Source organism: Dipodomys merriami, unplaced genomic scaffold (assembly GCF_024711535.1).
Source record: "Dipodomys merriami isolate MVZ:Mamm:240054 unplaced genomic scaffold, mDipMer1.0.p SCAF_15, whole genome shotgun sequence".
Lineage (NCBI taxonomy): Eukaryota > Metazoa > Chordata > Mammalia > Rodentia > Heteromyidae > Dipodomys > Dipodomys merriami.
Window position 1 is genome coordinate 33,196,973 of NW_027202826.1, and position 19,476 is coordinate 33,216,448.

At 34.8% G+C, this 19,476-nt stretch overlaps 1 protein-coding gene across 1 annotated transcript in view; it reads left to right on the forward strand.

Annotated features, from left to right (window-relative positions):
• Positions 1-15,408, forward strand: part of Adad1 (adenosine deaminase domain containing 1) — a 30,016-nt gene extending 14,608 nt beyond the window's left edge. Inside the window, exons 8-12 of the mRNA XM_070022552.1 lie at positions 1,560-1,730; positions 3,031-3,260; positions 5,356-5,593; positions 8,762-8,894; positions 15,247-15,408. Of these exons, the coding sequence (XP_069878653.1) occupies positions 1,560-1,730; positions 3,031-3,260; positions 5,356-5,593; positions 8,762-8,894; positions 15,247-15,360 (886 nt within the window). The 3' untranslated portion in view covers positions 15,361-15,408. The remainder of the gene's footprint in view (positions 1-1,559; positions 1,731-3,030; positions 3,261-5,355; positions 5,594-8,761; positions 8,895-15,246) is intronic.
• The last annotated feature ends 4,068 nt before the right edge of the window (positions 15,409-19,476 follow it).

The window sequence follows — 19,476 nt, forward strand, 5'->3', positions numbered from 1 at the left end:
TAGAGGAAAACACATAAGGCTGACAGTATGAAAGAGAAAGAGAAAAGGCCTGGACAGAGGCATGCCTATTTACTTGCAGACGTTTTACTCCTCACAGAAAAAAAAGAATAGTAGAGAGAGGGGCCAGGAATGTTATTCCTTAGAAGTTTCTTCATATAAAATATAAACATGAACACAATGGGACAATAATATTGTCAGCTTTTGGGTCCCTTAAGCCATGAAGCTTTCCTTTCATCCACCTTTTCCTTATGGAAGCTTTCAAATAAAAACGTGAAGAAGATAATAAATTCCATCATCTGCCTTGAACAGTTAACACCTTCTGTTTTCCCTTAACCTCTGCATCCTCATTTTGTTAATAGTGTTGTCATTACTGTAGGGTTTTTAAAAGAGTTAAACATTTTAATGGAAAAATGTCAGAATGTTATCTCTATATAGGAAATAAACCTTATAATCTTAAAAGTTATTGAAGAAATTCATAGTTTTTCAGATCCCTCTTATCCTTTTTTTGTTTTGGGGCCAGTCCTGATGCTTGAACTCAGTGCCTAGACACTGCCCTTGAGCTCTTTTGCTCAAAGCTAAAGCTCTATCACTTGATCCATAGCTCTACTTCTGGCCTTTTGGTGGTTTATTGGAGATAAGGATCTTATGGACTTTTCTGCCGAGGCTGGCTTTGATCCTTGGATCTCAGCCTCCTTAGTAACTAGGATTACAGGCGTAAGCTCCTGGAGCCCAGCACCTGACCTCTGTAAAATTACCTGTTTTATTTTTACTATTTGGTATTATTAAATACTGGTATTTATTTTTATTAGATATTTTTAAAGGGAGAAAGTGGAATAATCTTAGTAATCATGTTCTTTTTTTTAGAATAAAGTAATATTTACCACTCATTTGCTTAGTTGCAGTCTTCTAACAGATTGTCTTCCTATGTTAAAATGACTTGGAGTACTTACACTACTCTAAGCTCTGTATTTTTCTTTGTTTTCTATTTTCTTTCTTTCTTTGGATTTAGCATACATTTATTGCATGAGGGGGTTTTATTGTGATATTTCTATACATCGTGCACACAGTGCACTTTGAACAACTTCATCCCTTCTGCCATATTTATGTTCCCTCCTTCCCTCTTCCCATATATGATTTGATAGGTGCCATGTGCCATCTTCATACACACATATTTACATACAACCATTAACCAGGAACCACTGCTGCTTTCTGCTGGTTATAAAGTTACTGAAATAGTAGGAGTGATTTGGGGGTGGGGGAAGGGAAATAGAAATAAGGCAAAAAAAAGTGATGGGTATTCACATGGAAGTCTGGGAGAGGATTATCTTAGGAAGAATGGAGAATCAGCAGAGAAATGAATCTTCTGCAGTATGTGAAGGTAGTAGTAGTCAAGGAATGGTGTTTTAAAGATTATATTGGGATTGGACTGTAGTTGAGATCTTCTTGGGAGAGTTAGGTTTTCCATAGACACACAGGAGCATTCATTGCCCATGACATATTGATATGATATTTATTAAAATACACCTTTAATATTAACAAAATTATGATATTTCTTTTAGGTACTTTTATAGACAGCTTCTACTCTTCTATAGCAAAAATCCTGCTATGATGGAAAAGTCAATATTTTGTACAGAACCAGCTTCTAGTCTACTTACTTTGAAACAGAACATCAACATTTATCTCTATATGAACCAGTTGCCTAAAGGATCAGCCCAGATTAAGTCTCAATTGTAAGCATGATGGAAGTTGTTTTTGAAAAACCAGAGGTTGGCTATTATGTATGTTCTGAATCCCTGTAGCAAATAGAAAAAGTAAATTTGTCTATATTTACATTCTTAAGTCTTACTCTTTGTTAGATACCTAAAATTTTCATATAATTTGCTACTTTGTTTTATATAATGCTGATTTTTCTATTTTTAACATCATTAGAGTATGGTTTTATGCAATATTCACATACAATACAGGAGTTTAGAAAAGTGTAGCTGATGATGAGTAGTGTCAGATACTGTAAAATGTAAACAGTGGAGCTGGATGTTAGTGGCTCATGCCTATAATCCTGGCTACTCAGGTAACTAACATTGAAAGAATATGGCTTGAAGTCATTGCAGGCAGAAAAGACAACAAAAACTCTTACTTCAAAAGTGACAATAAAAAAGCCAGTATGGAGATATGGTTTAAAGTACAAGAACCACCAGCTTAGCAAGTAAAGCTAAATAAGGATAAGGCTATGAGTTGAAACCCCCATATTGCCAGTTTTTTTTTAAGTACAAACACAAAGAAGAAAGTGAAATTGATTTCAAGATGGACCATCTAGAGATAACCTTATGATGATATTCTGATAAAAAAATATATATACTAGCAGCTTTGAAAATAAAGGCAGTGTTCACTAGGGTGTGTAACTGCAACCCCCTCTGTATATCTCCTTGACAATAAAATCAAAATTTTAAAAAAGAAAAAAATAATTTTACACTTTATTGAAACATTTTACTTTAACTTTGTTAGTCTTTATTAAAAAGATTTTCTTTTTGTTGTTGTTTGGTCATCTTGTAGTCTAATTTTTTTCATTACTGAGGCAAGAATAAATAACAAATTATGATAGGGATTTTTTTTTGGGGGGGGGCGGTCCGGTCATGGGCCTGAACTCTGGGCCTGGGCGCTGTCCCTCAGCTCTTCAGCTCCAGGCTAGTGCTCTACCACTTGAGCCACAGTGCCACTTCTGGCTTTTTTCTTTTTGCTTATGTGGTGCTGAGGAATCGAACTCAGGGCCTCAGGCATGCAAGGCAAGCGCTCTACCACTGAGCCACCTTCCCAGCCCCTGATAGGGATTTTTTTTATTTGATTGTAAAGGACATAAAAATCATAACAAAAAAATTAACCATGCTGAAGCTCCAATAGTCTTTGGAATGGTCAGTCCTACTTTTTGTTTGCATTTGTTTGTGTTACCTGAATTAAATGTATACTGGCATATTGGTACATACATGCTTACCTTGAAACTCTGTTGAACAAAAAATTTTTTTTCTTTCTCTCTAGACGTCTTAATCCACATTCTGTTTCTGCATTTGAAGCCAATGAAGAATTGAGTCTCCATGTGGCTGTTGAAGGCAAAATTTTTTTGACTGTTTACTGTTCTGCAGATGTTGTTAATAGAGTAAACAGTATGTCCTCAAGTGACAAGTTGACAAGATGGGAAGTGCTTGGGGTACAGGGAGCATTGCTGAGCCATTTTATACAGCCAGTTTATATCAGCAGTATACTTGTTGGTGAGTGGGATGTCAATGTCTCCAGGCTTCTTTCACTAAATATATTCTCTCTCTCAACAGTATAAAATCAGCTTTTGCATCATGAAACTTTAAGGTTGATTGAAACACATCGTTTTGCTGAGGTCTTTGCCTTATTGTAACTTGTCATTACAACTCATGTGATACAACATCATCTTACCCGAAACTCAAAAAGGCATTTACTATTATCTGGATAGAAAATTGAGCCAGAATAATTTTTGAAAATTTGACTTTGCATGGATATTGAAAATTGCAGGATTTATGTTTGTTTTCAGGCATTTAAAGGGTAAATTTTACAAATTAGATTTAGACATTACTAAAATTAGTTCATTGGTCTAAATATTTTAAGAATGTTTTAGAAGTAAAAGGACTCCATCCAGAAGTCCTTTTCAAATACTGATTTTTTAGAATTATACTGATACTTCCTAACAAAGAAATCTAAGACAAACACATTTATGAACTAGGAAGAGTTAATCGATAACTTTAGTGATTCTGTTATTCAATCCTTTTTCTTCATTGTTCTGATCAGGAAATCAAGTTTCAGGATATTATTCTATTCAAAGGTTCAACTTATTTATTGGCAGAGTTTGACCTCAATCCTAGTTCATAACTTCTTACATTGTTGGTGGATCTGTTTTTAATAAACAGATGTTTACATCAGGTTTAACCTTTGACTTTAGTCTTTTGAATTTCATATTATTTAAGATCTTATTGATGACTCAAAATTTCCCAATTACATGCATGACATAACTTTAGAAATATGTTTTTCTAGGTCTGAGGTTCAAGCTTGAAATATAATAAAAAATACTACAATGAACAAATCATTGAAATATTCATATGTAAAGGAAAAGAGTAAGATTTCCAATAAAATATGGCTAGCCTTTATTTGTTATTTCCTCTTGATTGAACCCTCAAAAGGAGGTTTTGGATCATTTTCTAATGCCTCCAGATAGTCATAATTAGTGTGCAATTCCTACTAAACATCACAGTAATTCCAATGCTGAAACAAGACTTTATTTGTAAAGCATGTTTAATGGTATATAAGGAAAAAGAAACTGCTTTAAAACTGTTTTCTAAATAGAGATAAGGACTTCCTCTTATTTTGATGCCAGTTATTATTTTATATAAATGGCATTGCATCTTTTTGAGATCTCAGTTATTACATACAAAGGAGAATCGTGGACCAAGCTAGATCAGAGGAAAAGGTGGAAGATACTATCTCATAAACAAGAGAAAAACTGGGCTTTGGAGCCAGGCTGTTGGTGTTTCATGCCTGTAATCCTATCTACTCTGAATATTGTGGTTTGAAGCCAGATCCAGGAGGAAAGTCCATGAGACTCTCCAGATAATCACTAAAAAAAAAAGTCCGAAGTGGAGGTGTGCCTCAAGTGATTGAGCCCTAGTCTTGAGCAAGAAAAGCTCAGGGATATTACCCAGGTCCAGTCAAGCTCTAAGGTTGACACAAAAAGGGAGAGGGGTCTTTGAGCTTGGCTCAGTGGTAGAGTACTTCTATCAAATGTGAGGGCCCGAATGTAAACTGTGGTACTTCCCTCTCACCAAAAAATTTTAATTTTAGCCTCCATTTTAGCCAGAAATGCTCATTCTTCCAATTAGTGTTGTAAAATTGGAGCATGGTGGTACTAGAACAGTTGTAATTTATGGCCCAAAGAGAGAAATTTATGCTTTCCCTTGATGCCAGGTTTATATGCTGCATTCTCTTTTTGATACCATGCTGTAATCAGAAGAAATCAGGACAGAATGTGCCAATTCTCTGGCAGAAACCCTATAAGAGTACCGTTTTCTTTCAGAGTCAGCACTTGCTTTACCAAATAGTATTTTTTATTTATGAGAGTCTTTAAAAATGCAAACTGTTATTGTTCTGGTTTTGGTAAAGTGTAATAAAGGGCTGCTACAAACATTGAAGTAGGAAAGAAAAGTTTGAAAGATAAACAATAGAGAAGTGGACTTCAGATAATTTCCAAATATTTATTTCTATCTTTTTTTTCTTTTTTTGATGATGGATTATTTTCCTTTGATACTGATTTTCTGAAGTTTTTGTTTTGTCTTTGTTTCATAGGTGACGGGAATTGCAGTGATACTCGCGGTTTAGAAATTGCAATTAACCAGCGTGTCGATGATGCACTTACTTCAAAACTACCAATGTTTTACTTGGTTAACAGACCTCATATCAGCTTAGTACCCTCTGCATATCCACTTCAAATGAACCTGGACTATAAATCCCTGAGCATGAATTGGGCGCAAGGAGACATTTCTCTGGAAATCGTGGATGGCTTGAGTGGGAAGATCACTGAAAGGTTAGAATTGTTAATTTCTACAAAATCATATAGTAATGAGAAGAAAGAATCTGAATAATAGAGTATAATGTTTTGCAAGCAAAGATGTAATTAAAATCTTTTTTTTCTGGTGAGAAAACAGGCCTACAAAAATTACATCATTTACTGAATATACAGTGAGTTGTGAAGTCAGCGTTCAGACTTGAGGAATCTAAGTTCTGACTCCAGAACTTGCATATATTCTGGTGTTATTTTGTGACCATTAGCATTGGAATCACACAATGTTTTCTAAAAATTGTTTCTCTTACCCAAATGAACTTTTGGATGTGGAACCTAAGATTCTGCACTTTTTTACACATACTCCCAAATATTATGTACACTTCAATGTAAGAACTGTTGTGCCTCCTTAAAATAGCCATGCCATTTAAGTGGTCTTATTCTTCTTTTGCATATAAAGAAACAAGGCTCAAGTTAGGTCACATATTTTCCCTAGGGGTCACCTAAGTAGTAACAGGCACAGGCTAGGATTTTGATCTGAATATTTCCAAAGTCCTTGCTCATAACCATATTGCTCTATGCCTTCTAGACATTTCTAGATAATTTCCCTGTCAGTTCTTATCAATAAAACTAAAACCTTTCCTTTGTTGTAAATATGAATTTATAATGAGGCAAGGAATAATGTCATTTCTGAAGGTGAGTTGTGTTAAGGCCACATGGAAGTGTTTTTGGTACTAACTCAGTCAAGCATAATATTAATTATTTTAAAATGAATTCATTATTTCTGTTTTGGATCATATGACAGGCTTCAGCTATGCCTAAGCAAAACAGGTTTTCTATGCAGTACATATAAAGACTTTAGTGAAAACAAAATGATGGCACAAAAAGAAGAAATTTAAAAGTTAAAAATAAAAATATAGAAAACAGAACCTGAAGTTTTTAGTTGTTTTCTGTATTTTTTTAATTTTTAAAATTATATTGGTCTTTTGAGATATGGGATCTTGCTATGTAGCCTACGTTAGCCTTGAACTTGAATCTTCCTGCTTCTGCTTTGTGAGGGTTCTTCTTTAAACATATGTCAGTAAATATCCAGAAAATATCCAAATAGTTTTATGAACCTAATAAAAGATAGCTGCCCCCCGCTAATATGCACATGAAAGTTACAGATAAAGCTTACTTGTATCTATGCAAAATCATTAAGTAAAACATTAGAAAACTGTACTTAGCAGTGCATTAATAATATATTGATATGATAAAGTCAATTGGCATTTTTATAGAAATACAAGAATAGTAAATAATAGAAATATGAGATTGGAAACTTTTTATATAAATTATCACATTACTTGGTCCAGAGAAAATGCTATATATTCATTAGTAGTCCAAAAATATTAATAAAGTTTTGTATCTCTTCTTAGATAAAGGTAGTCAGTAAAAAAGGAATAGTTAGCTGCTTTTGTTACAGGATAAAGTATAGCATTGTTAGTCAAAAAATACTGTCATGATGGTTGATAAAATGTCAGAGGCATTGCCATTAATAACTAGGGAAAAATTTGGTTGTTTACTGTTTTTGCTAATTACATAATATTTTATACAGTGGAAACAAGATTAAAATGTTGGGGGAAAAAGGAAACAAGACTACCACTTTTTTTGTCCTGAACTTGAACCCAGGGCCTTACAAGTCTTTCAAGATGGTATCACTTATATCCAAAAAGTACAATAAATCCTCCCTGAAAATCTCTCAAGACGAGTGATGGATTTCATACACATGAATGTATATTAACTTTTTCTACATATAAACAATCTCAAAACTTTATGGCTTAAAGCAGCAACTATGTATCAATTAGTTAACTTATAACTCACAAGTTCTTGAGTTAGCTGAGTTGTTCCTTCAGGATTTGTTTGGACTCCTCCATGCATCTGGCATCAACTTTACATCAAATAAAGATTTTAAGGCTGAGAATGTAGCTTAGCATTAGAGTGCTTGCCTGGCAGCATGAAGTCCTGGGTTTGATTCCTCAGTACCACATAAAGAGAAGTGGCGCTGTGGCTCAAGTGGAGAGTACTCGACTTGAGCTGAAGAGCTCAGGGACAGCACCCAGGCCCAGAGTTCAAGCCCCATGACCAACCAAAAAAAAAAAAAAAAAAAGATTTTAGAGAACCTGATCTGGCACTATTCTCTTACCCTCCAAAAGACTAGTCCCAGCAAGCTTATATGAAACTTGGAGGAGTCTAGAAAGAGCACAAGGTCCCTTGAGGCTACATTCAGAACTTACACATCATATGTTCACCAAAGCAAATCACGTAGCTAGCACAAATTCAAGGAAAGGGAAACGAATACCTATTGATGGGTGAATCTTAGATGTTACATTTTTAAAGAGTCTGGAGAAGAGGAAGGGTTTTTGCAGTTTTTATAATCATAATAATACCAAAAGACTTCAGTGGTCCCACTTTTGCTGGAAATAAAATATTATGCATAAATATAAATGCATATATGTACACATATAAAGAGGGTCATGAAATAAGTGTTACATATGTTTGGTTTTTTTATTTTGTGGTGATCCCAAGCCTTGAACTCTGGGCCTTGGCACCATCCTTGAGAATTTTTGCTCAAGGCTAGTGTTCTATGACTCGAACCATAGCTCTACTTCTGTCTTTTTGGTAGTTAGAGATAGGAATCTCACAGGCTTTCCTGCCCAGACTGGCTTCAAACCACAATCCGCAGATCTCAACCTCTCAAGTATAATTGCAGGCATGAGCTACAATACCCAGCTGTTCTTTTTTGTTAAATTAACATTTGTAGAGAAATACACTGTGCAATTCTGTGATTGGATATATTTACCCATGTAACCCAATACCCAAGCCAAATATTTTCATTAATTCAGGGAATATTTCCATGTTCCTTTCCCGTCAGTCTTAGCAGAATCACTTAAAAATACTTTATATCACTGTACATAACTTTGCTTCAAAGAACAGCTGTGTTCAAACTATCACATCATCTGTATTAATTTTTGACACAATACTATAGCAAGTTAAACACAGAATATTTAGAATGTAAATATTTAGAAAGCTTTATATGTAAAAAGTTTCACTAAATTCATTGCACATGACTCAATATTTGTAGACTGTTATTTTAATTCTTTCAGTTGTCAGCATCAATCAAAAATGGTTCCTGTTTCATTTTTTCTACCTTAGTTCCCCATTTAAAAGTGGTGTGTCAATGGCAAGTCGGCTTTGTAAGGCTGCAATGTTAAGTCGATTCAATCTACTAGCCAAGGAAGCTAAAAAGGATGGTTTACTTGAAGCTAGTACATACCACGAAGCTAAGGTAATATTGTTAAAAAGGTAAAGTTGGTCATAGACATAAAATTAAAACTAGTAATGTAATTTAGTGATGATTTAACATATCAAAAATTTGTTGAGTAGTTGTATTACCATACAACAGTAGAATCATTGTTAAGTGAATATGCCAGAAATTAGATACATAGATGTTTATCACTTACCAGTTCAGTGTGGTATACACTTATTCACACAATATTGACTAGAACTTTTTATGTCATAACCAGAGAAACAAAATAATACCACATTTTTTCTGGATATAACATTGTGCTCACTATAGAATGGTATCTAAGATAATTTATTAATAATTTGAGATTCATATGTTGATTTTTCTTTGTTATGCTTTTTATTGTAAAATTAGTATACAGAGGGGTACAATTACATGACTAAGGTAATGAGTACATTTTTATTGAGTATAGTTATCTCCTTTGTTTTCCCCCTACTATACTTTCCCACCCCACCTCCGCAGCTCTCCCCTCCACCCCCCAAGTTGTAAAGTTCATTTTCAACATAGTGTCTTAAACATCTCATTGTTACAACTGGTCAACCTGTATCCTTATTTCAGCATTTTGTTATTTCCCTTCCCCTTCCCAAATTAGAAAAATGTATATACAAGATGCAGGGCACTGACATCAAATACAGTGAAAACAGGGAGAAGAACATACAAGAGAAACAAAAAATCACATAGTACAATTTAAATAAATTTAAAAACAATAGCAAGAAAGAAAAAACAAGTTGTGTGTCTATCTTGGGGTTCATTTCACTTAACATCATCTTTTATGGTCATATGTACATAGCTTTTGACTTTTTCTGCTTGTCCTAGACATATATTAGTTATTGCAAATAAGGGAAACCATGGGACCTATGTTTCTTTGGGCCTGGCTTACTTCACTTAATATTTTTTTTTTCCAAATCTTTCTATTTCCTAACAAATAACGTGATGTCATTCTTTCTGATGGAGGCATAGAATTCCATTGTATAAATATACCACATTTTCTTGATCCATTCATCTACTGAGGGGCATCTGAGTTGGTTCCGTATCTTGGCTATGGTAAATAATGCTGCAGTAAACATAGTTGTGCTGGTACCTTTAGTATAGCCTTGTTTGTGATCATTTGGGCAAATGCCCAAAAGTGGGATTTCTGGGTAAATTGATTTTCTTATTAAGTTGTGAAAAGGATTTAATCCCATTATCTGACTCAGACCTGACTTGGCAGGTTGTTTAGAGCTAACTTTTTCTCTATATAAAATATTTGGGTTTTTCATACAAATAATGATATGCTTAAAGCAGAAATTTTGGAAATGCTTTTAAAATACAGAGGATAGGCATAAAGCCCTCCACTGGGTTTAATGTCCATCACACACAAAAGTGTGTATATTTCTATACATATGCATGTATATATACTTATGCATATGTTTATATGAATTATAGATGTATGCATATATGTATTACTTTAATCCCTTGTGTACTATTCAAAGATTTGTGCTTATTTAATCTTGTAAATATACTTCAGCTTCCTCTCGTGTATATATGTATAATGTAAGTTTATGCTGTAAAAATTTAGTGTACTTTTTTATTCACTATGACATATCTATACTTCCATGTTATCATTCTCAAATATTACACAGAATTTTTTTTTTTTGTCGGTCATGGGGCTTGAACTCTGGGCCTGTGCGCTGTCCCTCAGCTCTTCAGCTCAAGGTTGAACTACAGCGCCACTTTCAGTTTTCTGGTGGTTTATTGGAGATAGGAGTTTCACGGTCTTTCCTGCCTAGGCTGGCTTTGAACTGCAATCCTCAGATCTCAGTCTCCTGAGTAGCTAGGATTACAAGCATGAGCCACAGCGTCCAGCTGCAAATTGTTTTTGACATACTTTTTTTTTTTGCCAGTCCTGGGGCTTGAACTGAAGGACTTGGTGCTGTCCCTGAGCTGCTTTTGCTGAAGGCTAGTGCTCTATCACTTGAGCCACTGCTCCACTTCCCAGCTTTTTTAGTAGTTTATTGACGATAATAATCTCATGAAATTTCCCTTCCATTGGCTTGGAACCAAGATCCTCAGATGTCAGCCTCTTGTGTAGCTAGGCTTACAGGTGGGAGCCACTGACTGATAACTAATTTTTAATAATCTAATATTGTATGGAAGTTTCTTAGTTTCACCAATACTTTTTATTCCAACTGGTAAAGCAGTTATATTAACTACACATATATGTATATATCCACCCACATATTTATTGTGTAAAAGCTTATCCAATTTTTTTCTGAGTTGGTAACATACAGATTTTTGCTATAAAGTAAAGTTTAGAACTTGAAAACAATGTGGAAGCATCGTTCTGCAACTCTGAAAATGAAGGACATAAAATTAATGAAGGGCACTGTTTTCTGTGGGGTTTCTGGTGTCTGAACTCAAATCTTAGTGTTTGCTAGAAAGGCAGTGTACCCTTTGAGCCATGCCTCCCTTTACTTAATCTACTTTCTAGATAAGGTCTTGAATTTGGCCTTGAACCATGATCTTCCTATCTTTCTGTATAACTGGGACCATGGGACATACTATAGCAACCAACTACTTTGTTGAGATGAAATCTCAGTAACTTTTTTTCCTGGGCTGTCCTCAAAACACAGTCTTCCTGATTTCTTTCCCCAGGTGTCCAGATTGCAGGTATAAGCCGCAACACTCCCTTGCTTAAAGTTTTATAGCTTTAAGTGACAAATTTCATAGAAAATGAATAGGGAAAACTGATCATTTTGCAGATAGAAGGTTGTAGTTGTGATTGGAGGCAAGTGCTAGCCCAATTTGAAACTTACTAGTGGTTGACTGTGGCAGTTTTTTTTAAACAATGAAGTTTGTCACATTAACTGTCTCTTGCTTTATGAAAGATTTCTCTGTACAATGTAGTGCTGATTTGTAGCATTTTATTCTAAGTAAACTTCTTTCAAAATTGGAGTTAATCTTCTCAAACCCTGTTTCTGCTTTATCAACTAAGTTTAAGTAATCTAAGTCCCTTGTTGCCATTTCAGGAGTGTTTATAGATTCTTCATTAGGAAAGGATTCATCAATAGAAATGTCTTGTCTTTGCTCCTACATCAGCACAGCTCTTTATTATTAGCATTATGATGAGATTGTAGCAAGTTACCTCTCTAGTACTCTTGCAGTTTCTACCATATCTTCAGCTACTCTTCTTGTACCCTTTAAGTCTTGAACTATTCAAGAATAATCCATGTGGTGAATGCCTCCAATCTCTTCATTCAGGAGGTGGAGGCAGAAGGGTCATGAGTTCAAGGCCAGCATCAGCTACATAGTAAGACCTTGTTCCTTAAAGTCAGAGTGCCTTCTTCTCCATGAGATGCACATGAAAATAAATGTTATTGCATCTCTGTCATAGACTCTGATCAGATGAACTGCCAATGAACAGTAATATTTTTAATTAATCTTTTTTTCTAATTGGTGGTAACTGTGAGCTTAAAGTACTCATTAAACTGTATTGTAAACATATGTTATATAGCTTATTGTTCCCTTTATAAATCATAAGAAGAGATTTGGTATAACTTGGTTTCTGGTGATATTTGGTTGTACTGAGATATGAACTCAGGACCTTGAGTTTTCTAGGCAAGCACTCTGCCACTTGAGACACACCTCCAGTCTTTTTCTTTAGTTGCTCTTACTATTTGCCCAGTATTGGCCTCAACTCAAAATTCTCCTACCTGGAGAGGACAGCTTACTGACTTTCTGCCTGGGCTGAACTCACACTAAGATCCTTCTAGTCTCCTGAATATCTTGGATTAAAGATGTGGGTCACTACACCCAGCTTAAATTCTTAAAGATATCTTCAGTTTTTCAGAGTGGTAAATGAATATTGGCTTCAACTTAAAGTTAGTAGCTATTACCCCAACAAAAGATTCAGCCTGTGTTTTGCAGCTTTAAGCATTGACTTCTTAAAGTTCCAGATTACATCATCTAATTTAAAAGTGTTTAGTCATATTCATGAATCACCATATCTGGATATTCTAGGGTGTTTACTGAAGTTTCTGCAGTAGTACTTGCTGTTTTACCTTGCACTTGTATGTTACAGCGTTGGCTTCTTTCTTTGAGTTTGTAATCTACTTGGCTAGTAGCTCTTCTCTAATCCTTAATGAGTTGGGCAGCCTTGCTTTGGATTAGGCTTTGGCTTAAGAAAATGTGTTCTGTTCTGTTCAGACACCAAAACCTTTTCCATATCAGCATTGGCTTGCTTCCCTACCACTCATGATTTCATTGGAGTGCTCCTTAAAGAACATCTTTGCATTCACAACTTTGGCCTGCATCGGTTTTTTCACATATTTTCCTCACTACGATTATTTATTTCTGGCCATTGAGTGAGAGACATATGACTCTTTCACTTGAAGACTTAACAGGCTGCTTAGGATTTAATTGGCCTAATTTTATTTTATTTATTTTTATTGTGAGAATACCGTACAGAGGAGTTACAATTACATGGGCAAGATAACGAGTACATTTCTTATCAAGCATTGTTGCCTCCTCTTTGTTTCCCCTTCCCATCCCTTTCAATACTCGATCCTCACTCGATCCTCCTCCACCCCCCAAAATTGGCCTAATTTTAGAATTGCTGTGTCTCAGAGAATAAATAAGGAGGCCTGAGGGAGTGAAGAGACAGGGGGAAATACTCAGTGGAACAGTCAGAACACAGCCAGCATATGTATTGTCTTAAATGGGTGTAATTCATAGCACTTCAGAAAATTACATTTGTAACACCAAATATCACAATAGACAAAAAGTGAAATTTTTCAAGTATTGACCTATTGAAACAGAGACATGGAGTTTGCACCTGCTTGGAGAAGATGGTAGGTGACAGACTTGCTCAGTGCAGACTGCCACAAATCTTCAGTTTATCAAAAGACAACATCTAAACTCAAACCATATCTAGACCATAGATAAGAGTTACACTGTGTAATTTCTAAATGTGGAGAAATATTTACATTCTCAAATAATTATTCTTATAACCCAAACAACATGACCCCTAAAGAAAAACGTTAAAAGTTATTGAGAGAAAAGACATGCCAGAGACTGAGAAAACATGAGCAAAGCATCTAACAGTATACTTAATACACTATTTAAACACTATTTAAATATATATGTTTATAATATTTATAAACTATAGTATTTAAACAACTCTTAAAATTCAGTACTAGGACAAATAGTCCAGTTGTTTTTAAAAAGCCAAAGCATATGTGTAAGTAATGAACATATAAAAGTATTCAGGCTTGTTAATCACTAGGGAGGTTAAACTGGGTGCTGTTCCTGCATTTTCAGTGTGAATGAAAAACAGCACAAACCACTTAAGAAATCAGTTGCTGTTTTGCCTTTCTAAAAAGATAAATATTTAACATATGACCAGCACTGTTACCGACATCTGAATTTATGTTCACATAAAGATCTTAATGTGAATGTTCATAGCAGCTAATGTGAATGTTCATAGCAACTGCTAACTATATATATATATATATATATATATGTTCATGAGCTGATGAATGCATGATTAATATTCCATATTTATCAGTAGTTTGTTTCTTTTTTACTACTGATTAATATTCCATGTGGAATATTAATCCATTAATCCATGGAATATTAGTAGTAAAAAGAAACAACTGATAAATGAAACTACATGAGTAAATTAGAAAACATTATGCTAACTAAAAGAAAGCTGAAACAAATACATAAGTACAAATACATCTTGATTAATATCACCCAGTGGATTTGTTTTATAACTAAATTGTGGTGATATCTGCATACCTCAATAGCACAAATCACCAAACTATACAGTTAAAATTGGTAACTTTTATGAAAGCTACCATAAAAGCTAGCTTTCTAAATGTTTGTTAGATCTGGAGCATAGCTTAAGTGACTAGAGTATCTCCATAGCAAGAATGAAGCCCTAAATTCCAATCCCAAATGGTAATAACATTGAGGGGTTGGAATGGTAAGGGGCATGCCTGTAATCCCAGCTATTGAGGAGGAAATTGAGAAGTGTATGGTTTGAGCCTAGTCCAGGAAAAATGTTAGCAACACTTCGTTCTCAACCAGTATCTTGGTGATGATGGGAGGCATAAGAGGATCATAGTCTGAAACATAGACCTATATGAAAAGTAACCAGAAACATAAAGGGTTGGGACATGGCTGAATTGGTGGAATGCCTTGCAAGCATAGGCCCTGAGACAGATCACAGTACTGAAAAAAAAGTTGAGAAAGTAAGAATTCAATTTCATTTTATTAATGTAAAATAAAGTAATTAAGTTTATGTAGGTCAAATTCTACCAATATGATATAATTTGATTTTTTTTCTCTCTAGTGTATGTCTGCATCCTATCAAGAAGCTAAAATTTTATTGAAATCCTACTTACAACAACATGGCTATGGCTCCTGGATTGTGAAATCTTCCTGTATAGAGAAATTTAGTATGTGAAATAGACAATCCGTTGTCATATTAAAAATCTTTTATTTTTTGGTGTGTTTTGGCTGGTTAAAATGTTTTTAAAATACTGAGGTTTTCATCTTTTGCAATTAGAGAGTCTTGCAATAGAAACATTTAGATATTGACAAAAACTTAAGGATATTTATGTCAACTTATATTTAAACACGGGATTTTTTTTTTACTTTTTGGTAAAAAGAATAACTTGATTCATTCACTATGTAGATATTTTGTATTTTTCTAATTTTTGTAGTTTAAAAGAGAATTTCCAGTTTTGTTTGAAATCTCTCCACAGTTACACTACTTTACGTTGTGTCTTGCTCAAATTTTTTCAAATTAAAAATGAAAGCCAAGAATAAAAATAATAATTCTATTTCTTGATTTATTCAGCAGGCCATTGAGTGTCTCATATTTGCCAGTCACAATGCTAGATGACGGTAAAAATTATGATCTAAAAAACTTTTTAAAGGTAAATTGCACATATAAAAATCAGAAAAATCTTAAGCTAGGAAATTGTGTGATAATTATCATGTTTAACAGGATCTTCACAAATGCTTTAAATTAAATTATAGCAAAAATTATTAGCTTTGTGTCTATGTTTATACAGCAATTCGATGGAAAGGAAAAGTATAATTGCTTGAGTTAAAATACGTATCTTTAGTGAAATTGTAAATTTCCCCATAGTTTAGTTTCTTTACCCTATTCTTTGCTTTTCTATAACTTATTGATGCTCAGAGTTGGTCTTCTTACCTTGGAGTTTTACTAAATTTATCTCACACCCTGCCCTATCTGAACTATAGTAATCTCAGATGACATTGATGTAGGTGCTTTTGTACTCTATTTTTAAAGTATGATAGGATTTAGTCGATGAACAGTGAATCCATTCTGGAAAGACATACTGATTTCATTCTGTGGTCTGGATTCTACTTACTATTATCAGCATGAACTGTGAGGTTGCTTTTTTTTAGTATATATTTTTATTGTAAAGATACTGTACAGAGGGGTTACAGTTATATGAGTAAGGTAATGAGTACATTTCCTAATGAGCATTGTTACCTCCTCCTTTGAAAAGTTGCTTTTTTATATAGATTGTAAAGGACAAATACAGGCAGTTTCATATGGATTGATAAATATATTAAATTCCATTTCAGTCAATTACATGATATCTATTGTTTTGTGCTCCAACTAAAATTTCCTTGTTACCTATTTTTAAAAATCATTTTACTCCAGGCAGTTTCCTTTTATCACAATTTTTCAGTCTATATTTCTGTTGTTTTACTTATCCTTGATAGTAAAATTGCCTTTGAAAAAGCAAAGCTTTCACCTTTTCTTGGTCCTTCTCATTAATGGATATTTTGCCATTATCTTACATTATACTTAGTGTACATGACCACATTTGTTTCTGCAAGTCTATCTAATTAGGAAAAGGCCCTGCAAGGAAAAGCAATAAAAGACAATTTCTTTCCTCAAGAAAGGTATACTTTGAGAAGATAAATATACCAGTTACTTTGTAGACACAATGTTGTAAATACTATTCTTGAACATGTAGTTAGCGAGTCTGTCTAGGTAGTAGGGACACTTCAGTTATATTTGGTGTTTTGGTATAGATCAAGGAAACACACCTAAGCAGGAATATTAAGAAGGACTTTGAAAGGGATAAAGGAGATGGGCAAGGAGAAAGCAGTGTAAGAGCCTCCTATGTCAGGAGATGGATATGGAACCAAACATTGGCCTTTCTGACTGTGAATATCGTAAACTAAGCTCAGGTCTTTTATCTTTCAAAGATAAAGTATATATTAGTCAGGGATACTTTCTGGAAAGACACCTGGCTGCACTTCATCAAAAGTTACTGAACTTTTTGCTTCTTTCATGAATTATACATTGAGGTTTCTAAAAGATGATTTACTTAAGAAAAACTTCCAAATCCAGACTTCTAACTTTCACTTTTAAAATTATTTTAAAAAGTTGAATCATCTTTTGCCTCTAAAATTTTGTTATCTGAAGCAAGGACTGAAGGTTGGGTTAAATTTTCTAGGCTGAAATGGGAAAGAAGACTACATTCCATTTGGAAATAATGAAGCAAAAATTAAAGGAGATTGCAGTTGGAGATCGGCATGTGGAACAGTGATGGAAAAATTAAGAGTTAAATCCACCAGTTTGTTGGGCAAAAGGGAACCTTAGAGGAATTTATATAGATAAATTTCATATCTTAAAATTCCATTCAGCAGCATTTTCTTTAATTTTGTAATAAAAGGTATCCCCAAGTAACCACATGTTGAGTTTCCTGCAAACTTAGTTTTGTTACATGGTGTCATTTTAGTAAGATGTTCTTTTTCCTGACACATGTTAAATATAAAGGCTTTCAAAGTCAGTATTAAAGTTTTAGCAAGAATATGTCATGTACAGTATTATTATACTTTCAAGGGAAGACACGGTGGGTTGTCATTTTGTGACATTTACAATCATTGATTACCTTTGCTTCATTATATCATTAGGGACTGAAGATGATACTCAGATTCTCATCTGCTGAAATGTAAAGAAATGTGTCCTTACTATTTGATTACCTAGAGTATAGTTGGTAGGGAAAAAGCTGGATTGTTTGCCTTGCCTTTTTGAAATAGTTGGTTTTCTGTCATCTGGTTATTATGGACTCTAGTTATTAGGAATTTAAATGTACTTGTGTTTCAGTCCATTACAGTTAGTACTCAATTGACCTGTCCTTGGTTAATTGGAGGCTTTTGTGAACAGTCTTCAGTATTTTCTTTATAGTTACTTCTGATATTTCCATCTCTCCAAACCCCAACATCCCCTCACATTTCCTAGTTCCATTTTAAAGTTATTTTAAGGCAACTTAAAGTAACTTCTGTTTGATTATATAATTGTCCCTTGCTATATCGTTGTTAATTTTATTGTAGCTTCACTGTATCACAGGGTTTTTTTTTAAAGAAAAACAAAACATAGTGATCCTTCACCTATCATGGGAGTTATGCTCCAGACACCCCACACTTGGTGAAAATCATTGAAGTAGCAATAGATAAACCACAATATAACAAGAGACAACTATTATATTGCTGATACTTCATGAATTTTCACTTATTGTGGGGGTCTCCAGATACCAAAAATAAAATAACATCTAGAAATGACATCAGCAAGATGGATAACTAGAGGTGCATGGCATGTCCACAGCCAAAGACCAAAACAAAGACTGGAGCATTTGAGGCAAGACCACTAGTATGCAACGTGGCAGAGATGTGGCAAAGCACAGAGAAACACAGTAGCTATATAAACAACAGAATTAAGCACTAGCATTCACTATTCTGTCTCCAGAGTAAGCCTGAACCAAGATGGGACTTGCTTGGCAGAAATAGATAATAAGCAACCTCTAGTATCTCCTCGCACATTTTGAACAACCTGAAACATTTGCTGGTGCTGGTTGCTGGTGGAAGAACTTGCAGTTCCCCATAGGCCTTGAGCCCTAGAGAAAGAAACAGCTGACATGGTGCCCTACTCAACACAGGCTTGGGTTACACAAGACCTCCTTGATACTCTCCACATGGGGCCCTGTGGAGCAGCCTGGCAGTGCCACCTTTCCCAGCAGATCAGTTATCCCAGATCTGCAAACGAACCCTGCTCAGCACCCATGGCAGCCCTCTTTAAAGTGTCTTTATCTACAGAGACACCAGGACAAGAGTCAGGAGATCTTTTTTATCCTGATTCCCCTAAGCATCCACAAAGCTCAGGAAGAGCTGGGAAGTAGTAAGCCAGATGTGGCTCACCAGCTGGAATCCTCTGGAAATCATCCTGGCAACCCCTCTCATCATCCTGCATCTCCAAGAAGCAGATGGACAGGCTGTTCTGGGATATTTGACCCAGAGAAGCAGACAAGTGACTCAATCCGAGCCCATCAGGTTTGGTCAGTTCACCATAAAACAACCTTGTTATCTTGTTTCTGTTGCAAGTCCAAGGCTTTTTGCATCATCTCCAGGCAGACTCTTGTCCCATTTTGCTCTGTGTACACTGGTGGTGACCCACTCCTTTCAGCGTGTCACCTCCCATCTTTCCAGGGAACTTTTGTGAAATTTAGTCTTGTTTCCTCAAAATTTTCTCTAA